Raw genomic sequence first — 20,328 nt, forward strand, 5'->3', positions numbered from 1 at the left:
AGCCCTGCAGCGAAGGGCCCGATCCTGTTCCCAGGACTGGTGCTCAGTGCCCTCTAGTGCCTGACCGTTGCGATCCGTGGCAAGCTGCGGCGGCTGCCCCTCCTTTAGCAGAGGGGTTGGACTGGATGACCTCCAGAGGTCCTTTCAGACCCCACCATGCTGGGCTCCTGCCCCCGAGGAGCCACGCAGGGAGGATGCTGCCTCCCGGTACAACCTCGGCTGGGCTTCCAGCGCTTGGAAACCACCGCGGGACATCCAAACGCGCCGGGGCCGCCCCGCTCGGTGCGTAGGGACCGAGTTGAGCAGACAAATCCTCCCCACCGGGGGCTACACCGCCGCCTCGCCTCCCTCCATCCCGCCGCTGGCTGGCAGCAGCTGCCAGCCTCACCCACCCTGATATACCCACTGCCGGGCCCTGATTGGCTAGCGGCAGGCAGTTTGGCAGCGCCTGATTGGTTAGGAGTCGAAGCCCCTGACGTGCGATTGGCCTGAGGGGGGCGCCGGAGCGCAGTCTAGGCTTGGGCCCCGGTCCTGGCCCCGAGGGCTGTCCGTGGGCGCACGCCGGCCGGGGCCACCCTGCGGGCTTTGGGAGTGCCAGGTCGCAGGGCTCCAGCGGCACCGAGGGTTCGAAGCCCCCGGCGCGGGGGGGAATCTCCGTTACCGACCCTTGCCCCCCCGTAGCCCCACAGCGGAGCCGGAGCCGGAGCTAGCCAGCAGCCTCTAGGGCAGCGCTTTTATTTCTCAGCCTGGGCGCAGGGCCAGGGTCGGGGTTTGATTTCCAGGGCGAGCAGAGGGAAGCGGCAGGGATGGGAGCGATGGCGTTGGGCCGGCTGGGCCTCTGTGCTGCGAGGATCCGCGGAGGTGCGGGGGATGCCAGCCTGGGGAGGGTCGTCGGGGGGGGGAAGGTGAGGTGCATGGTGTCCCCCTCCGGGTCAGTGGTGCAGGAAGAAAGGCAGAGCCAGCCCCAGGGCGAGGGAGAGCAGCGGGGGGCTGCTGCAGGCGGGGCTCATGCTGCTTACGGGGACTTGGGCAGTCGGGGCACGGGTGCTCTGCTGGTCCTCCTCCTGGCCTTTCCCCGTGTCCGCCTGGCCGAGGGACTGGAAGGGAAGAGGAGAGTCAAAACGCTGCTCCAAAGCCGAGCAGAGGGCAGCACGGGGCAGAAACGCCCTGAGAGCCCTTGCCCGGCAGCCCTGGGGGGCAGAAAGGAGCCAGGGCAGCCTGGTGCCCACACGGCACCTGTCCCGGGGAGGCACAGGGGGGCTGCTGGCCTCGGGCAGCCCTGGCTGGGGGTTTCCCCAGAGAGGAAGCCGAGCGAGCTCTGCCTCCTCTCACTGCCCTGCTTCTGGGCAGAGGCGTTCAGCAATTTGTTTGGCAAAACAGAAGCTGGGGGAGGGGCTCTGCCCCTCAAACCACTGCAGGGGTGGACCACGAGGCCCGGGGGTGCAGGAGCAGAGCTGGGAAATGCCCATCCTGGAAGGGAGGGAGAGGAGGAGGGGCCCCTGTGCCCCAGCAGCAGGCTGTCGCAAGCAGGGAGGTTGCAGCCAGCGAGTGACACACAGGGGACGATGATTGCAGGGCAGTTTCCTTCTGTCTCTAAAGAGACCTCCAAGGGAAGGTGTGGGCATCCCTCCTGACCTGCCTGTGCAGGGTGCCTGGCACTGGGAGCGATTCCTGGTGCAAGCAGCTGTGTGTGATGCCCACAGCAGGGGTCACAGCCACAGGGGTCGCTGGAGAAGGGACAGCATTTGCCCCTGTGAACCGCCCCCCACACTGCTTCACACCATTCCTCAGGTCCCTCTGGAGCTGGGACAAGGCCAGGGACTGGGTCCCAGCGCCCAGCTCTGCCCCTCTCAATCGCTCTTGTGCTGTGAGGGCTTTGGGCTGGTTTGCCTGGACACAGAGTGGGACTCCCAAAGCATAACTGCACCCTGGGGAGCCTGCAGTGGGTCACAGCTGCCTGCAGTTTGTGTGAGACATCAGCACAGACAAATCTGGCCCCGTTATCAACGTGCTGCAGGCACAAAAATCATCCCAAGAGCAGCAACCTCCCCAAAAGCACCAGGACCTTCATCCCTCCCACACCACCCCACCCACAGCGCAGCCAAGGCCACCAGCACAGCACAAGCACCCCCACGGAGCCTCCCTGCAGGAAGGAAAACAACCTCCAGTGGGAAGGGACAGGAGGAAACCAGGCAGCTGTGCACCCACCTGTGTGCACCCACCCAGCGTCCCCACAGCTGAGCCCAGCACCTCTGGGGCCCTGCAGCCGTGCTTGGTGTCCCCACACCAAAGGAGAGGCTGCAAGGTGGGGTGGAGAGCCAAGAGCAGAGAAGGTTCTGGATAGAAGCAATGGTCTGAAGGGAAGGGGGTTGGTCTCTTCTTACTAACAAGTGAAAGGAGAGGAAATGGCCTCAAGCTGCCCAAGAGGAGGTTTAGGTTGGCTATTAGAAGCAAGTGCTTCACTGAAAGGCTTCTCCAAGCCTGGCCCAGGCTGCCCAGGGAGGAGGCTCAATCCCCATCCCTGGAGGTGGCTCAAAGAGGCAGAGCTGTGGTGCTGAGGACCAGGGCTTAGCCCCAGCGTTGGTGGAGCTAGAGAATGGTTGGGCTCAATGACCTTGAAGGTCTTTTCCAACCCAAACAAACGATTCTCTGACTCAGTTTGGACCTTAGAGGCCACAGCCAGCCAAGGCTAAAGCCAAACAACATCATCAGGGGAAGCAAAAAGCCAAAGGCTGCGGTTCCCAGCCGCAGGTCAGCAGGAATCCTCCCACCAGCTGAACCCAACCCTGGCTGCCAACACACCCAGGGGACAGAGGTGGCTGGGACCCCCCAGGCTTCACAGGGCCCCTCGCTGTGGGGTTTGTCTTACCACACAGAGGATGAGCAGGGTGAGCAGGAGGGGCTGCATGCTTGGGGCTCTGCTCTCAGCGTGTCCTGAGACTTCCTCCTCTGCTGGCAGCGAGCGCGGCAGGAGGCTTTAAGCAGCCTGGTGGCCCTGCCTCACCAGTCACACCTCCCTCCCTGCACAGGCCTGGGGAAGTCACTGCTGGTGCTGCTGAGGGCAACTTTGGGGAAGTGGCTGCTGATGCTGTGAGGGAGAAGGTGCAAGAGACAGCATGGAGGAGCTCCACGTGGGGATGATGCTGTACAGCCCTTCCAGCCCTGCTTTTCCATCACCTGGCACAAGAGCAGCTCCTGCTCCCCCTGCTCCCTGGGCAGAGGCAGCAAGCTCCTTGCCCTGCCTTTTCCCACCTCACTAAAGACCCTTCCACACAACACAGCCCTTCCAGCCTTGCTTTTCCATCACCCAGCACAGCAGCAGCTCCTCTTCCCTGTCTCCAGCAAAGGCAGCCAGCTCCTTGCTCTTCCTTTCCCTCCTCCTGCAGCATGAACCACACCAGGCTGAGCTCTACTTCACCCTCTCCTGTGCCCCACAACCACAAAGGGTCAAACCCCACCACATTCATTGGGAGGGTTTGCAAATCATGGCCAACACTTCAGCAAGGGCACCACATAACAAACCATCCCTGCAGCTCGGGGCAGAAGCTGGGACCAAGCCATCCCTCTGAGTTTCAGTTAGACACCTGGGGTAGGCTCTTCCAGATAATGGATCAGGGAAACCCTTCCAGCTGCCCAGGACCTGCCTCCTCACAGCAGATCTGAGCTCCCTCACCCACTCACCTGCAGCTGCAGGGAACAGAGATCTGATTATCTCAAAGCCACTTTGAAAGGGGTGAAGCACACACACCACACCTGCTGTCTGCTTTTGTGGTGGTGAAGTGCATCACAGCACAGCCTGCAGCTGAGGGCTCCTCTGCAGCAAAGCCTCACCACATTTCGTTGATTTCTGCACCTCGTGGAAGTGTCAAAATGAAAGTCTCTGAGGGACAGCAAACATCCCATAAAAGGTGCTAAAAAGCAGCCTCTGTTCTGCTGCTCTCTGACTGGCGAGGCCAAGTGCCCAGGAGAGCTGAGGAGCGTGGTGGTAGTGGGTGGGAGGCACAGGGAAGGGGCTCTGGATGGCAGCGAGTGCTGAGTGGAGTTACTGGAACCAGAATAGAAATGGGCAGATTCAGACTGGATGTTAGGAGGAGGCTCTTCATCAGGAGGGTGGTGAGAGCCTGGCACAGGCTGCCCAGGGAGGTGGTGGAAGCCTCATTGCTGGAGGTTTTCACAGCCAGGCTGGATGTGGCTGTGAGCAGCCTGCTGTGGTGTGAGGAGTCCCTGCCCATGACAGGGGGTTGGGACTGGCTGAGCCTTGAGCTTCCTTCCAACCCTGACAGTTCTGAGTCTCTGAGTTGGGAGCATCAGTGAGCAAACAGTGCTGGGGTGAGGCAGAGCGTTGCTAGGCAAAAACAGCAGCTGAGGCCATCAGCAAGTGTGTGGTCAGACTGGACCTCAATGTCCGTCCTAGGGCGAGGAGCCCACACCGGAACGCAGTGTTTGAGGTGCAGCCTCAGCGCGCCCAGCACAGGGGACAGTCCCTGCCCTGCTTCCCGCACCGCGGCTGAGCCGTGCCTGAGCAGTGCCTGAGCAGTGCCTGAGCAGTGCCTGAGCAGTGCCTGAGCAGTGCCTGAGCAGTGCCTGGGCGCTGCTGGCCGCCTCGTGTGCAGCCTCGGCCGCTCCACGCCCCCCACTCCTACCGCGGGGCTGCCGTGGGCCGAGCGCGGGCCCCGCCGCGGTGCATGCCGGGATCTGTAGTCCTGCGCTCCCCACGTGGCCAGGGCCGAGCCAATCGCAGCGCCGCTCGTCGCCATGGCAACCGCCCCTCAACAAGACGGCGGCGGCGGCGCGCTGAGCGCGGGTGAGTGCTGCGGCGGCACCGGGGGAACCCCTGCGGTGGGGAACCCCTGCGGTGGGGACCCCCAACGCCGCGAGGGACGCCCACACACACGGCCTTCCCCCCCCCAGCACAGGCCAGGGGGCCCCTGGCGCTGCCACCCACGTCGGGTCCCCCCAGCGCCCACAGGCAGGCTGCCCCGTGCCGGGTGACCGCCGGTGCGCGGAGCCCCTCGGCCGGTGCGCGGAGCCCCTTCGCCAGCGCTCCCTCAAGCAGCCGATGGCTGCCGGCCTGCCGGAGACCCGCACGGCTGTGGCCGGCTGAGAAACAGCCCCGGCTCGAAGGACCCTCCCCAGATCCCCTACTGCTGCGTTTCCTGGCCGGCAGCAGCCGCCAGCAGCCCCCAGGGCTCCGGGGCAGTCGCAGCTCACTGCGGCCTCTGGCGTTTGAGCCTCATCAGCTTGGAGCAGAGAGTTGGTCTCTGTAGCTGCGATGGCACCGCAGACATCACCTGCCCTGGCACAGAGGGCACCCCCGCGCCTTGCCCACCCGGATCTCACCCCCTCTGCTCTCAGGCAGCAGATCGTGGCTGAAGGATTTGCACTGCTGCAAGCTGTGGGTGTAGGAACCGAGGTGGACTGAGGAGGACAGCTGACAATTAGAGAGCCTTTGGGGCCAGCACTCTAGCAGATCTGCCCCTCAAGCAAACCCTCCCAGCCTTAGTGAACTTGTGCTTTGGGGTTTTGCTTCTCATCCCTTCCTCCCCCCACGGACAGGGCAGAGCTGCCCAGGCTCATTGCCTCTGTCAGCAAGGCTTTCCTTACTCTCCTGCCTGTTTTGCAATGGTTGCAGCTCTCTCCTGCATGTCCCAAATCAGATAAGCAATAGAAGATTTCCACATCCTCAGCAAGCCCTGGAGCACAGCAGAACCTCATCTATTTTCACAGCTCCATTTTAGGTCACATCCTTCCTACCAGAGCTTAGAGCAAAAACTCCCTTACCCCTTTCAGTGAGGTTTGCTGCTTCTGTTCATCCCAGAGTGTCTCTGGGTTTGGTTAAAACAGCTCCACATGCCCCCCTTCTGCCTCCCTGTGCAGTGCAGAATGCTCTGTCTCAGCCTCCTGCTCTCTTCCTGAGCCACATTTTGTCTTCAGTCTTCTCTGCTGCTGAGATTTTTACCTCCCCTTGGGGCCTGGCCCTTAACCAGTGGTTAGTTAGCTGAGGTGCTTATGGGAGTGAAGGGACTGCACCACTCTGCCTCCTCCTGCCCTCTTTTTCCCCTCACATGACCCCAGTTTGTCTTTACCTGCTTTTGGAGAAGTCACAGCCCAGCCACTGACCTCTTTTCTTTCTTCCCTGCTCTTCTCAGAGATGCCAGCCTGTCTCCCAGGACAAAGAATCCAGTGCAAGGCAGCCTCCCCTCCTGCTCAAGGGGGAGAAGACTGGAAGTAAAGAACATGCAGGGTAAGGTTCTTCAGCAGTCAGGGGATTCTGGGCCACCAGGTGGGCTTTAGTGCCCCAGGCCAGGGCTAACTCCATCTCCTTAGCAGCCAGGAGCCAAGAGATTCCTACCCAGCACCCCTAAAGGGCTCCCTGCTCCTCCCTGCTGGATTCCTGTGTGGGGCTCCCTGGGGTGCAGATGAGCCTCCAGCACTGATCCCCATTTTAGACAGGTGCCACCTGTTTGTGCTTCCAGATGCTGCCTGCACTGAGCCAGGGCCCCTGTCCTTCCTGAGGCAAAGACTCACTCTGCTGGAACAGAAGATAGAGGAACAGACACAAGAAATCCAAGGGAAGGTAAAGGCCCTGGGCCTTGCTGGACCTGGGGTGTGTCCTGCCCTGATGGCTGAAGGCACAGCAGTGCTAGCAGCTGCTCAGACCTCACCTGGGCTGAGCCTAACTGAGCTGTAGCCTGCTCTGCTCATTGACCAAAACCTTTGCCAAACAACAGAGCAATTTCACCAGCCCTTGGGGTGGGAGAGGGGAGAGGCCAAGAATCTCAGCACCCTCTCACTGCTGGCTTTGGCTTCAGACCTTTCTTCTCCTCCTTTTCTGCACTGAGAGCTGCTCACACAGCAGAGCTGTCCTGCAGCAGGCCTCTTTGGTTACTGCAGCTTAGAAGATATCCTCTTTCTCATTGCCAAAGGAGGCTGCAGGGATGCTGGGGTTGGGTCCTGGGCAGGCAGCACGGGGGCAGGCAGCATGGGGGCAGGCAGCACGGGGGCAGGCAGCACGGGGGCAGGAGTCCTTGTGCCTGCCTACAGCTCTTGTGCAGGGGGAGGGAGAGAGAGAGGGCAGCATGTCCCTCACCTGCTCTTGGAGCAGTTTGTTTATATCCCACCCCTCATTTGGGCCTAACTGAAGTACCTCTGAGGTGGTTCAGCCTTCCTGCCCCTTGTTTTGTCTGGGTGGAGCAGGGGTGTGAGCACCACTGACCCAGCCAGGGCTAATGGTGCAAACTGTGCCTCAGGGGCCTGAAGGCCAAGGAACTAAACCAGGTCATTGTCTGTTCTTGTGCTGAAGGACAGGAGAATTGCTGAACTTGAAGAGAAGTTGAAGGCTCTTCAGGAGGAAGGTAATGAAATAGTTCTGCCCTTGGCACTTGGCTGTGGGAGTGCTACAGAGCTCCTGGCACTCAAACTGAGCAAGCTTGGGGAGCTCCCCTCTGAGCTGTCCTTGCCTCGAAGACCCAAGAGGCTCTCAGGTGAGGAGGGAGCAGTTGCACACACGTGGTGCTGGCTGCCAAAGCAGGGCCACACTTCAGACTTGCAGCTGCTCCTCAGCCCTTCTGATGCAGTGAGCAAACCCCAGCAGCTTCCTGCCCTATTTTCTGTGGGTTACTAAGTCTCCATGAGCACAGAACAAGCACACAGCTACCTGAGGGTGCTCAGGAAAAAGAGCAACAAAACAAGAGGTAAACACTGCAGAGTTCAAACAGCCTGGGAAAAACCCAGAGCTGCTCCCAGCTGAGAAAGCAAAACTCTCCTGGGAGCCCTGAGCAGGTTCAGGCTCCTTGCCCTGTGAGGCAACCTCTGAACTGAACCCAGCTTGGAGAGACTCACCAAAGGTTTCCCTCCTGTTCAGTTCCTCGGGGTCCAGCAGCTCTCCAGCTGAGCCCAGACACATTTCCTACCACAGCTTAGCAGCACAAAGCTGTGGTGAGTGCTCCATTTCCTGGGCAGAGAACAAGAAGGTGCCTGTTAAACCACAGAGCAGCCTTGCTCCAGCCCAGGGCCTTGGCTCCAGCTTTAGTGGAGCCAAGTGTGGAGCTTTAGTGGAGCTCCCTGCTCCTCAAGGCTGAGCCAAGGGATTCCCACCTCAGGTGCAAGCAGCACTGCTCACACCAGCTTCCTGCAGCCCAGACCTGCACTGCTACCCTTCCCAGCTGCCTCTTAGTCTGCCAGCAGGGCCCAGAGTGCAGAGCTCATGCTCAGCCCCTGCCCTGCAGGGCCTTGAGCTCAGTGCTGGGGCAGGCAGGTGCTGCCTGTGTGCTCTTTGCATCAAACCCCCCACACCAAGGCTTCCCTTTCAGCTGCTCCCCACTCATCCACAGCAGAGGGGCTGGGAAGGAGATGCCTTCAGCTGCAGAGCCAGGTCTGGCAGATGGAGGTGAGCCCTCTGCTTCCCTTGCCCTCAGCCACCTGCATCCTCCCTTGGAGTTCACTGCAGTCCCAGGCTGCTTGGCCTTTGCCACTCTGATGCTCACAGCTCTTCACCTCAGCCCCCTGCAAAGGAAGAGCAGGCTGGGTGTGAGCTGCAGGGCAGCAGGCTGTGACATACAAACACTGGAGCCTCCTCCAAGCCTCCTCCTGCTGGGCTCAGCTTGGGGGATCACTGCTTCACCACCAATCATTTCCTCTGCCCTTCTGCTTACTACCAGTAGAGCTGCTGCAAACTGCCCTGCCAGGGACTGGGTCTGGCTGCCAGGGCCAGAGAGCCTCAAGACAAAGCCTCTCACCTCCCCTTTGCTTCTCACAGTCACAGCTGAGCCCTCTTCCATGTCTGGTTGCCTGAAGCTCTGCAGCTCTGACCTGTGCCCTCCCCTGACAGTGCTTCCTGAATGACTATGGCCTGATCTGGGTTGGAGAGGGACACAAAGAGCTGGAAGATGCAGACCCAGGCAAGGATGAGGGAGAGCTGCCAGCAAGGAGCTTCTGGAAGCCAGGTAAAGCAGCAGCACCCTGCTGAAGCAGCTGCCCCAGCTCCTGCTGCCCTCTCACAGAGGGAATGGCCAGCAGCAGACACAGGAGTGAGGCCTCTGGAGTTTGTGATCCTGTGCTGAGGCCACCACAGGGCAGAGCCCTGCAGCAGGTTCAGGAGCTGAGCCAGGCAGTAGGGTTGGGGTTTCCACCCCTGCACTTTGCCAGCCTTGTCTGAAGGAGGAGGGCAGAGCCTGCTGGCCCAGGGCAGCTGCAGGACCCCCCCGGGGCAGCTGCAGGACCCCCCCCGGGGCAGCTGCAGGACCCCCCCCCGGGGCAGCTGCAGGACCCCCCCAGGGCAGCTGCAGGACCCCCCCGGGGCAGCTGCAGGACCCCCCCGGGGCAGCTGCAGGACCCCCCCCCGGGGCAGCTGCAGGACCCCCCCCCCGGGGCAGCTGCAGGACCCCCCCGGGGCAGCTGCTTCCTGAAGGGCTGGAGCTTGATTGCTCCAACAGCCTTGACCCTGGATGGGTGGAAGGTGGCCCCAGCTGCTTGGTGCTCCCAGGGGCTGCAGTGACTTACCCCCAGTGTCTGCCCCCAGCCCTGAGCACTGTTTGCCTCTCCTCCCAGCTCTGAGACCTGCTTGTGCTGCATGGGCTCCAAGCATGCCTGGCCCTGGCTGCCTAGGAAGTGCTGATGGAGGGAAGAGAGAGAGGTGCTGGGCACTGTGCTGGACAGGCACTGCTGCTCCCTAGCCCCTGTGCAAGCATCAGCTAAGGCACTCTTCCCTCCCTCCCATGCAGGGGGCAGGAGAGGAGGGCAGCAGCAGATTTCATTTGCATTGTTTTCAGCTCCCCCTTCCCAGGAGGGCTTCCTCCCCACCCTGCTTTCCTTCTTTGTCACCTCTCAAAAAGCAGAACAGAAACCCCCACAGGCTTTGTCTCTGCCTCCTTCACTTCCACTTCCTCTTCTGACTGCAGTTTTCTTTCTGTCCCATCTCAACTCTGGCTGCTTCCTCCTGCCACCCTCCTGCAGCACCCAGCCTGCCAGCCACAGCAGTGCCCAGCAAGTGCCAGCAGCAGGCAGCCAGCAGCAGGCAGCCAGCTGTGCTTACCCTGGCACCCCTTCAAGCCTGCCCTGCTCCCTTCATCCATCCCAGCTGCTTAGTCCCTGACTCTGCATTCCACAGCCCCACATGAAGGGCTGACAGCAGTCCTGACCTCACAGATCAAGGCAAGGAGCTGAGTGGGGGCACTGGAGGGGGTGACAAAGCTGGTGAGAGGCCTGCAGGTCAGGTGAGGAGCAGCTGAGGGACCTGGGGTGGCTTGGTCTGGAGAAGAGGAGGCTGAGGGGAGACCTCCTGGCTCTCTGCAGCTCAGTGAGAGGAGGCTGGAGCCAGCTAGGGCTTGGTCTCTTCTCCCAAGGAGTGAGAGACAGGACAAGAGGAAATGGCCTCCAGCTGCACCTGAGAAGGTCGAGGTTGGATATTAGGAGAAACTTCTTCACTGAGAGGCTTCCCAAACACTGGAACCACCCCAGGGAGGAGGCTGAATCCCCATCCCTGCAGGGATTCCACAGAGGCAGGGATGTGGTGAGGGCCATGGCTTAGCCCCAGCCTTGGCTGAGTTAGAGGATGGTTGGGCTGGAGGCTCTTAAAGGTCTTTCCAGCCACAACTCTTGGATGATTCTCAAGGGCTGCAGCTGGCTCTGGAGTTCCAGCCTGTAGCAAGAGGGCTGCTGCCCTGCTGCCCTCTGCCCTGCCCTGCAGTTTCACCTCCCCAGCAGACAGCAGCCCTCTTGCACCACCCTCTGCAGAAGAGCAAAAGGCAAAGGGTGCAGAGGCAGCACAGCCCCAAAATGTGAGGGCTCAAATGCACCTCAAAGCCAGGCAGGGAGGCAGCAGCTGCTCTGCTGGCAGCCCCTTCCCCCTGTAACTCTGAGCCCTCTGCCACAGGTGAAGCTGTTGTCTCCCAGCACCAGATTGATTTTGACTTGATCCTGGCAAAGGTGAAGGATCTGAACCTGCTGGCTGGGGAAGGCATCCCTCAGATCCAGCTGGCAGCTGGGGGAGCTCAGCTGAGGCAGCCAGAAGCCCTCCCTCTGACTCTGTACCAGAATGGGATGGTGCTGGCAGGGAGACCCTTCCAGCCCTACCAGCACCCAGCCACACAGGTATGGAAAGGGCTGGGGAGGAGCTGGGCTTGGAGCCCTGACAGCCCCAGGAAAGGGCAGGGGGGGGAACAGGGCTTGGGAGTTCAGCCCAGTGCTGGGAGGGAGCAGCTGCTGAGACCTCCAGCTCCTCACACAGTCAGTGTTAGGGGCTGGAGGGGACCTCTGGAGGGCCTTGAGTCCAACCAGGATCACCTCAGGCAGATCACACAGGAACAGATCCAGGCAGGCCTTGAAGGGCCCCAGAGAAGGAGCCTCCACCACCTCTCTGGGCAGCCCCCTCCAGGGCAGCCCCCTCCAGGGCAGCAGGGCTCTGCCACCCACAAAGGAAGGAAGTTCTTCTCATGCTTAGATCCTAAAGTCAGAGGCAGGCTGCTCAGAGCCCCAAGGAGCCTGAGCTGGGATGGTTCCTGGCTGCAGGTTTGTGCCCATTGAGGGCTTGGATGGCTCTGGGGAGTAGTTAGAGCTGCTGCAGATTCTGCATCCTTGCTGCCCAGCAACCCCAAAAGAGCAGAGCCTGAGACACACAGGGGAGAGATGACCTCAAGCTCTCCCTCTTTCAGCAATGCCTGCAGGACATCATCGATGGATATTTCCCCTCTGAGCTGCAGCTGCACTACCCAGATGGCATCCCCCTGCAGGTGAGCAGTGAGAGCCTCAGCCCTGGCATCCCCCTGCAGGGCAGCAGTGAGAGCCTCAGCCCCAGCCCTGGCCTCCCCCTGCAGGGCAGCAGTGCAGAGCCTCAGCCCCGGCCCTGGCCTCCCCCTGCAGGGCAGCAGTGCAGAGCCTCAGCCCCAGCCCTGGCCTCCCCCTGCAGGGCAGCAGTGCAGAGCCTCAGCCCCGGCCCTGGCCTCCCCCTGCAGGGCAGCAGTGCAGAGCCTCAGCCCCAGCCCTGGCCTCCCCCTGCAGGGCAGCAGTGCAGAGCCTCAGCCCCGGCCCTGGCCTCCCCCTGCAGGGCAGCAGTGCAGAGCCTCAGCCCCAGCCCTGGCCTCCCCCTGCAGGGCAGCAGTGCAGAGCCTCAGCCCCAGCCCTGGCCTCCCCCTGCAGGGCAGCAGTGCAGAGCCTCAGCCATCAGCTTCTTAGAAGAAACTGTTCTCTTCCCTCCCAACAAACCTGTTCAGAAGGAGGATTGAGCAAGCTCCTGGGGCTGTGTTTCTCCAGGTTCCATGGCCACAAGCCCCAGGCCAGCCCAGCACTCTGGAGTCAACACAGCCCCTGTGGTGTGGGCACAGTGTGAAAGGAGCTGGAGGGGAAGCCAGGCAGAGCCTGCTCAGCTCTCTGCACTGCTTGTTAGAGCCTCCTGCCAGCCCCCACTGCAGCTTCCTTCTGCCCTCAGCCTCCAGCTCCCACATTTTCCACCCAGATAACCTTCTCAGGTGTGGAAGCAGAGGAAAGGGGAGGCCCAGCTCATGGAGAGCAGCAGCCTGTGGTCCTGCCAGGGCTGGCTTTGCTAGAGAGCTGAGAGTGCAGTGCCTGGAGTGTGGAGAGCTCCCAGGGTTTGTCAGGGCTGTGCTTCCAGTGCTTCTGCAGCAGTCAGCTTTGCTCCAACAGGTCACTGACAGGAGGGATGTGGTGTTCCAGGAGAGAGACCTTCCAGGGAGGTTTCCTGGCCCTGGCCAAGTGGTTGGCAGGTCCAGGCCAAGTGAGGTGCAGGACACCCCTGGCAGCCCAGGTAAATCCTTACAGCTGCTCCCCACTCTTAACCCTCCTCCAAAGTTACAGCTCCCAAAGAGGAGAACCAAAACCTGTCCAGGGTGGCCCAGCTGGTAGGAGGGGAAGGTGCAGGGTCTGAGCAGGGAAGGGAACACTTGGGGGTCAGAGGCCTGTGCTGGCAGTGCCAGTGTTGCTTCAGGAGCTGGCAGCCAGCCAGGCTCCTCTCATCACTGAATCCTCCTAAAGAATGAGGCAGCAGGTTCCCAGAGCCACCTCTGCCCTGCTGGAAGGCCACAGCTCCTTCCAGCTCCTCCTTCAGCAGCACCAAGCACAGCCTCAGCAGGGGAGAGCTCTCCCAGGCCTGCAGGAATCACCAGGGGGGCAGTTTTTCCTGCCCCCAGCAGGGCTGAGGAGGTTTGTGCCTGCTGCACATCACAGCTGTGTGCTCAGCAGCTGCCCTCTGCTGCTGCCAGCCAACCCTTCACTGGGGCAGCAAGTGGGACAGGCTTCAGCTGGGGAGACCAAGAGCTGCAGGGGGTCAGAGCTCTCCCTCTTGGCTGCTGCATTCTTGCTGCACAGAACGGTTTGGGCTGCCAAGGACCTCAAAGCTCATCCAGTTCCACTCCCTGTCACAGGCAGGCTGCTCAAGGCCCCAGCCAGGCTGGCTTTGAGCACTCCCAGGCTTAGAGCCTTCCCAGCTGCTCAGGGCAGCCTGCCCCAGAGCCTCACCACCCTCCTGGGGAAGAATCCTTCCCCCTGTCTCAGCTCAATCCAGCCTCTGCCACTCTGAAGCCAGTATCCCCATCCTGTCACTCCAAGCCCTTGTACAAAGTCCCTCTCCAGCTCTCCTGTAGCCCACTTCAAATACTGGAAGGCTGCTCCAAGGTCTCCCCAGAGCCTGCAGGGTGTCTCCAGGCTGAGCAGCCCCAACCCTCTCAGCCTCTTTCCACAGGAGGTGCACAGAGAGGCCCAGCTCAGCCTTTCCTACACCAGGTCACACATGGTCACATCTCCCCTCTGCTCTGGCAGGTCCCAAGCTCTCCTTGGAGCAGTTTCTCAAGAAGCTTCCCAAGCCATCAGCACCTGGAGAAGCCACCAGGGTCCAGGATTCAGCCAGAGCTGTGCAGCAGGTAGGAGCAGACCCCCCCCCCCAGTACCCACAGGAGGAGGCCAGCAGGGAGTGCCTGGGCTCAGCACCCTGCAGAGCACTGGAACCTCCCTCTCAGGCCTCCCTCAGCTCTGCACAGCCTCCTCTTCCTCCCAGAAGGGCTCCAGCAGAGCACAGTGGCACTTTGGCACCTGCCCCTGGGCTCTCCTGGGCTGGCTGCTCTCTGTGCAGGGCAGGCAGTGCTGACAGCTCTCCTGGGTTGCTTTCAGGGCTCTGGAGGAGTGCAGAGCAGCAAAGAGAACCTGCAGGAGACACCCAGGCTGCCTGGCCTGGAGAGGTATGGGCACAGCCCCTCCACCCCTGCCCTGTCAGGCTCCTCTCTTCCTCCTCTTTCAGCACTGAGGTCATTTCAGGGGCTTCAGCTGAGGAATGAAGTGGACTTGGCCCTGTTATCTTATACCTGAGAGATAGTTAGGGGGGAAAAAGGCAAGTTTGGTCTTTTGGGCAGGCCTGGTGACCCTGCCCAGCTGGTGCACCTCTGACACAGGCCTCTGTGGTTCAACACCTTACTTACTGCTGTCAACTACTTGCCCTGAGAGCTTGAAAGCACCTGGAAAAGTCCAAGCCAGCAGAGGAGCTGTTTGTGGTGATGTTAAATGGGAGAATGCCCCCAGGAAGCTGAGAGGAGGTCACAGCAGCAGCACTTCTCCCCTGGCAGGGAGGACACAGAGCTGAGGAGCAGAAAACAGCAGCAAGCAGGTTATTTTTAATCAAAAAAGAAAGTAGGACAAAGTACTGATCCAAGAGGAAGCTGAAAGCAGGGCAGCAGCCTCCTTTCCAAGGCACCGTGGAGCAGGGGAAGCACCAAGCAGCAGCCTGGGCTGGGGGCTGCGCTCTCGCCCACCCTCAGGAGCTTTGCTCATCTCAGGGCATTTCCAAAGGGCAAACAGAGCCCTGAGAGCTCTCAGGCTCTGCACCCAGCTGACCCATGTCTCTGACCTCCAGGCTGGAGGGGGCTGAGGCTGCTGGCTGCAGGCTGCGTGTCAGGCCCGAGGGCGGGGAGCGGAGCCAGGTCCTGCGGCTGCTGCCCACGGACACCATCGGCGACCTGCGCCGGCGCCTCGCAGCCTCCAGGTAGGCCCAGGGAAGGCTTCTGGGCTGCTGCTGAGGGCCCTGCAGCTCAGCAAGCAGCCTGAGCCAGGCAGGGCTGAGGGTTAGTCCAGCCCCAGGAGCTGCTCCTCCCCCAGAGATGCTCCCTGGGCTCCTTCAGCTCAGAGCATTTCACACCCACCTGTGCCACAAAGCCGACACAGCAGCAGAGGGAACCTCCTCTGGCCTCTCACAGTTGCCACTGAGCCAGGCCCAGCATTGCCTTTGCCTCCTCCCAGCTCCTCAGCACCACTCACTTGACCAGTGCCACCGTTCTCAAGGGGTTGGTGCAGCCTGGAAGCTGAGCTGCAGCCTGCAGCCTGCCTGGAGACCATCCTTAGCTCAGCCCCAACGCCTTTAGTGCTGCCCAAGGGCTCACACTGCCCTCTGGGGACAGTTCCGGATGGCTGAGGGGACTCCTTCGCTCTCCCCTCTTCCCACTCTGGTTATGAGCTGCAGGCCTGGCCTCAGGCTGAGCCCCTGAGCAGCTCCCTGCAGCTGGGATGGGAGAGCTTCCTCTCCCACTGCAGCTGTGCAGCCTGGAACAGTCACTCCGCTCCTGGCTGCTTGCAGCTTGGGTGGGAAGCCTTTTGCTTGTGAAACTCTCCTGCTGCTCTTACCCAAGCACAGCTGGAGCAGCCAGAGCTGGAGCAGCCAGAGCAGCCCAGAGGGGGATGCTGTGCTTAGGAAAGTTTGGGCTGTTCTTTCCTAGGGGTGGAGACTCTGACTCCTATGAGATCATCAGCACCTTTCCCCACAGGGTGTATGTGGACGACTCCAGGAGCCTGCAGGAATGTGGCCTGACCCCCAGTGCCTGCTTACTGCTGAGGAGCAGAGACCTCTCCCCACGAGGGGGGGCAGGGCTGCACACAGCTTAACAGCAAGAGCTGCTCCCCCCAGGCCCTGCAGGAAGGAGCTGCCCTGCACCCTCAGCACAGAGTGGGAGGCCTTCCAGTTTTGGTTTCATTGTGCTGCAACCTGGGGTGGAGAGAAGAGCTTGGAGGCAGCAGCTTGGCCTCTCCCTTTGGCAGCAGGGGGATTCCTTTCTCCAGGGCAGGTGGGGCTCTGTCAGCTCAAACCCAAGGTCTAGTTTCTTATCTGCACAAGGCTGATCCCCAGCCCAGGAAGGCCACCTGCTTTACACTGGTACTGGGCTGGGGGATTCTGCAGGGCAGCAGGACAAACAGCCAGGGGCTCTCCATGCAGTGCTCCCCAGAGATCTCAGCTGCACTCACACCAGGAGAGCAGCAGTTAGATAGTCCCTGCTGAGGCAAAATCTGGAGGCCTTGAGCCACTGCAGTGCTGGGACAGAGCCAGCAGATCCTGCTGCTGGGTTTCCTGTACGTGGAGAACTCCTTCCCTTGGACAGCCCCCAGCTGCAGCTAGGCCCAGGCTCAGCCCCAGCCACACCAAGCTGCAGCCCCACTCCCTCCCTCCCTCCTTCCCTCCCTGCAGCAGGCAGGAGCTGGGTGCTGCAACAGGACACCCTGTCATTGGAGAAGAGCTGGATCCCTCTGCTTCCCTGCTGAGCCCTGAGGCAAGCATCCTCCTGGCTGGGCTGGGGCTGGGCTCTGCAGCCCCTTTCTGCAGCTCACTCCTCCCTGCAGCTGTGACAAGCTCCCCCTTGACTCCCAGCCCCCGGCACTCCCCCTGGCGCCAGGCAGAGCCTCCGGGCAGCCTCCCCCTCGGCACAGGCCCTGCACACTCTGCTGGCCCAGCCCCCGGCAAGGCTCCCAGGAAAACCATCTCTGGAAGCTGCAGTTCCTGTGCCCATTAGGGCTGTGGGAAGGGGCAGGATGCCCAGAGCTCACCCAGGACCCTCTGATCAGAGCTGAGCCCTGCACAGCTCCAGTTCAGGAAGCACCACTCCTGCTCTGGAGGGCTGCCTGGCACCGGTGACTCAGTTGCCACAGCCCTGCTTCCTCCTTCTGCCACCTCCAGCAGACACAGGAGCACACAGGAAACCTTCTCCCGTGGCAGCCTTCTGCACTGCCCCTCTACAACCTGCTCTAGAGCCAAGCAGGGCTTTGCTTCTTGCTGAAGCTGTCCCTGCCCTGCTCCTTACCGTGCAGAGGAGGCTGCTTCAGAGAGGTTCCTGTCCCCAGCACCCTGCAGGGGATCCAGGCAGCCTTTGATTAGCAGCAGCACTCTAAAGGTGTCAAGCTCTGTGTGGAGCTGCAGCTGAGCACAGCTGCCTCAGCTCCTGGGAGCTGGAAATGACTCAATCTTTACAGAGGGTGGTGGTGGTTAACCTGCAAACTGAAAAGCAAACTGCAAAGAAAGTCAGCAGGGCCAGGGGGGAAAGGTACAGTGACATTTAATAGCATCTCTGAAGACAACTCTGGTTATAAACTTTGCTTTTTGGCAGGAAAACAAAATGCACTTGGTCCAAGTTGCAAAAAAAAAGCCAAACCAAACCACCCAACCAAACCCAACCCCAAGCAAAAGCCAACTCAAAGAGCAGGGTTAGGACAGCCCCAGGAGCAGCTGCTCTGGAGCAGCCCTGAGCTGCTAACCCTCACCAGGGAGGCCCCCAGCAGCCCAGAGCAGCCGGGGGGGGGGGGGTCCCCACTTCCAGGGCTTATTGATCCTCCCCCTGGGCAGCCTGAGAAGTGGCAGCAGCCTGAGCTGCCCAGCCTGGGCCTCCTCCTGCAGGGGGTGGCCAGGCCCCAGCTCTGTGCAGTATTTGTGCATTAAATTAAAGACAGACAGACAGACAAACAGCAACAACAACAATCACCTGAGCTGCCAGGGGGCTGCAGTTGAGATGAGAAACAGAAACAAAACCAAACCCCAAGGAAGAGAGGCAGCAGGGTTACAATTCCAACAGCAGCTGGGAGAAGTGGGAAGTAAGCTGCAAGCCTAAGCCCTTCCCCCCCACGGGGAAGCTCTCCCTGCAGAGGAGAGGAGGGGGCTGAGGGAGCTGCACTTCCACAGCCCCAGAGGCTTTGCTGTTTACAGAGGCACTGGAAGCTGTGGAGGGAGCCAGGCCCAGCTCTGCTCCCAGGGAGCATCAAGCTTGCTCTGGATCCCTCTGAGATGATCCCAGGGTTAGGCAGGAGGGAAGTGGAGGCAGCTGCAAGGAGTAGTTTTGGTCATGGGTTTTCCCCTGTGCTGGGATAGAGGTCATGGTGCCAGGACAGAGCTGACAGCCTGGAAGTGAAGGTGGTGGGAGGTGAGGGTGCTCAGAAATGCAGGTAGAGTCCAGGAGAGGAGGGCAGCCAGGGGCTCAGGCCAGCTTCAGGAACTCCTGCAGGGTGTTTTGCTCCACAGCCTCCACGAAGAGCTCATAGTCCTGTGGGGAAAGCCAGGGGGCTGCTCAGCAGGCAGGGGCTGCAGGCTCCCCCCTGCCAGGCAGCACAGGGTCCCCAGGGGAGCAGCACAAACTGGGTCACAGCATGGGGGGCAGGCATGCAGAAGCCATCAGGGCAGGGTGGGGACAGCCCCCCAGAGAGCCCCTGCACAGCTTCCACCTTTCACAAGCCACCAAAGAGCCCTTCCCTCAACCCTGGCAGTGCTTTGTGCACCCCGGGAGGAACACCTGGAAGGTGTCCTCACATCTTCCACAACCAAAACAAGGGGGCAGGGTCCCAGCCCCACCCCCAGCCCCCCGGGCACAAGCCTCACCCCGCAGTAGTGGTCTCCGTTGACGATCTGGGGGGGGATGGCTTTGGGGTTGCCTGCCTTGGCCCTCATCTCCTCCCGCAGAGCATTGTCCTGGGAGATGTCCACCAGCTCGTATTTGATGTTCTTCCCATCCAGGATGCGGGTGACTTCGCTCTGCTGGGATTTGATCTGCGAGCCCGGGTGGGAAAGGGCCGGTTATGGGGAGGGGGAGAGGAGCCCCGAGGCTGAGCCTGCAGCCCAGGACGCCCCGCGCTCGGCACAGGGCTCAGGGGCTGCCTCCCCCTTGCGGGACAGCGGCCAGAGCCCACCCGGCCACCGGGCGCGGTGCTGCGCGGGGAGCGGGACGGACGCGGGGGATGAAGGGGACGGGGCGGCGTGAGCAGGGGAGGGGGCGCCCGGGACGGAGAGGGGAAGAGACCCAGCCCAGGGCACGGACCCCGCCCGGGGCGCCCCGCCGAGCCCCGCCGCCGCCGCTCACCTCCCGGGAGCCGGTGACCGAGGTGCTGTAGACCTTGAGGGTGCTCATGCTGCGATCGCGGCCGCTCCCAGCGCTCAGCCCGGCGGAGGGAGGCTCGGAGGGAGGCACCGGGAAGGAGCGGGCGGCGCCGCCGCCGCCCTCCATGTGACTGCCGGGGCCAATGGCGCCGCCGGGCTCGGGCATGCGGCGTCGGCGGCGCCGGCACCGAGCGGGCACCGAGCGGCCCCCGCCCGCGGCCCCCGCGGGACGGCTGGGCACGAGTGGAGCCAGGGCAGCCTTACTGGGGATGCCAAACGCCGAGCCAAAGCAGCAGCCGAGAGCAAGGCTGCTGCGATCGCCCAGCGCCGCCGCCCGGGGGCTGGGGGACAAGGGGGGGCCGAGTCCTGCTGCCCCTGGGAAGGAAGGGCCAAGGCCTGCCGGGGGGTCCCCATCTCAGCCAGCGGGGGCCGGGGGTGCAGGAGGATGAGGAGAGGACATTGCCCCCGCACGGCCAGGGCAGCCCAGCCCCGCAGGGGGCTCCTCAGCCGAGATGCTTTCAGCCAGGCTCCCACAGCCAGCGCCGCAGGGGCAGGGGGCAAAGGGGACCCTGCCCAGCGCCTGGGAACTAGAGCCTGTGCCCTGAGGAGGATGCAGGGACAGGGGAGGTGATGAACAGCAGGAGTCACCCTGCTGCTCTGCACCCCCCAATCAGGACAAACTGCTTCGAGACACAGCCTTGGCCCAGTTAGCTCAGGACAAGGCAGCAGCAGCAGCCCAGGAACAGAAACAACCAGAAATGGAACACCCCGGGTGCAGAACACAGCTCTGGACAGCAACCCAGCCCCTTTGTTACTGCCACCACTAGCAGTGGCCAAAACACACAGAACAGAACAGATTTGGTCTGAAATTAACCACAAAGCAACAGCAAAAGCATTTCCCCCAACCCCAAGCAGCAGAAGTTCCAGCAGTACTCCCCCCCCACAGTAAATCCTGCTCTAAGCTGAACCAAGAGCTGCCCTCAGCCCCACAGCACTGTCACAAGCAGGGGCTCAGCTCCACGAAGGTCAAGGGGGACTGTGATAAAGTGAACCACCACCCATGCTGACTTATTTACCAGCCCCCAGCAGAGGGGCAGGGAGCTCTCCCCCACCGAGGGGCAAGGCTGCAACAGAGCCTGAGCCTTGCAGGAAGAGCTCCTGGACTCAGCTGTTTCATCCTGCCCTGTCAGGACCAGAATGGATCTCTC

General features: G+C 61.6%; 2 protein-coding genes and 1 long non-coding RNA gene across 10 annotated transcripts; 1 reads left to right on the top strand and 2 right to left on the bottom strand.

Annotated features, from left to right (window-relative positions):
- Positions 1-707: 707 nt before the first annotated feature.
- On the bottom strand, positions 708-9,682 carry LOC137451547 (uncharacterized). 7 transcript variants are annotated; one of them, XR_010989849.1, is made up of 5 exons: positions 9,502-9,682; positions 7,843-7,954; positions 6,087-6,203; positions 2,870-3,088; positions 708-1,097 (listed from the first exon to the last, which is right to left on the bottom strand). It is a non-coding gene; the product is annotated as an uncharacterized lncRNA (long non-coding RNA). The 7 variants fall into 7 exon arrangements; XR_010989850.1 differs by lacking the exon at positions 9,502-9,682 and adding an exon at positions 8,739-8,760; XR_010989852.1 differs by lacking the exon at positions 9,502-9,682 and adding an exon at positions 8,422-8,438 and having other exon boundaries at positions 6,087-6,222.
- UBXN11 (UBX domain protein 11) lies at positions 4,766-17,337 on the top strand. 2 transcript variants are annotated; one of them, XM_068159070.1, is made up of 13 exons: positions 4,766-4,804; positions 6,150-6,244; positions 6,477-6,577; positions 7,304-7,355; positions 8,313-8,389; positions 8,831-8,945; positions 10,874-11,091; positions 11,652-11,729; positions 12,640-12,760; positions 13,771-13,871; positions 14,119-14,186; positions 14,855-14,983; positions 15,711-17,337. In XM_068159070.1, the coding sequence occupies exons 2-13, from the start codon at positions 6,238-6,240 to the stop codon at positions 15,874-15,876; spliced, it is 1,233 nt and encodes a 410-aa protein (XP_068015171.1). In that variant the 5' UTR covers positions 4,766-4,804; positions 6,150-6,237; the 3' UTR covers positions 15,877-17,337. The 2 variants fall into 2 exon arrangements, with proteins under 2 accessions (XP_068015171.1, XP_068015172.1); XM_068159071.1 differs by having other exon boundaries at positions 15,759-17,337.
- SH3BGRL3 (SH3 domain binding glutamate rich protein like 3) lies at positions 17,299-19,223 on the bottom strand. Its single transcript, XM_068159108.1, has 3 exons — positions 19,104-19,223; positions 18,626-18,793; positions 17,299-18,293 (listed from the first exon to the last, which is right to left on the bottom strand). The coding sequence occupies exons 1-3, from the start codon at positions 19,149-19,151 to the stop codon at positions 18,228-18,230; spliced, it is 282 nt and encodes a 93-aa protein (XP_068015209.1). The 5' UTR covers positions 19,152-19,223; the 3' UTR covers positions 17,299-18,227.
- Positions 19,224-20,328: the final 1,105 nt, after the last annotated feature.

Source organism: Melanerpes formicivorus, unplaced genomic scaffold, assembly GCF_026170545.1.
Source record: "Melanerpes formicivorus ecotype bairdi unplaced genomic scaffold, bMelFor1.0.p_v2 SCAF_45, whole genome shotgun sequence".
Taxonomy (NCBI): Eukaryota; Metazoa; Chordata; class Aves; order Piciformes; family Picidae; genus Melanerpes; species Melanerpes formicivorus.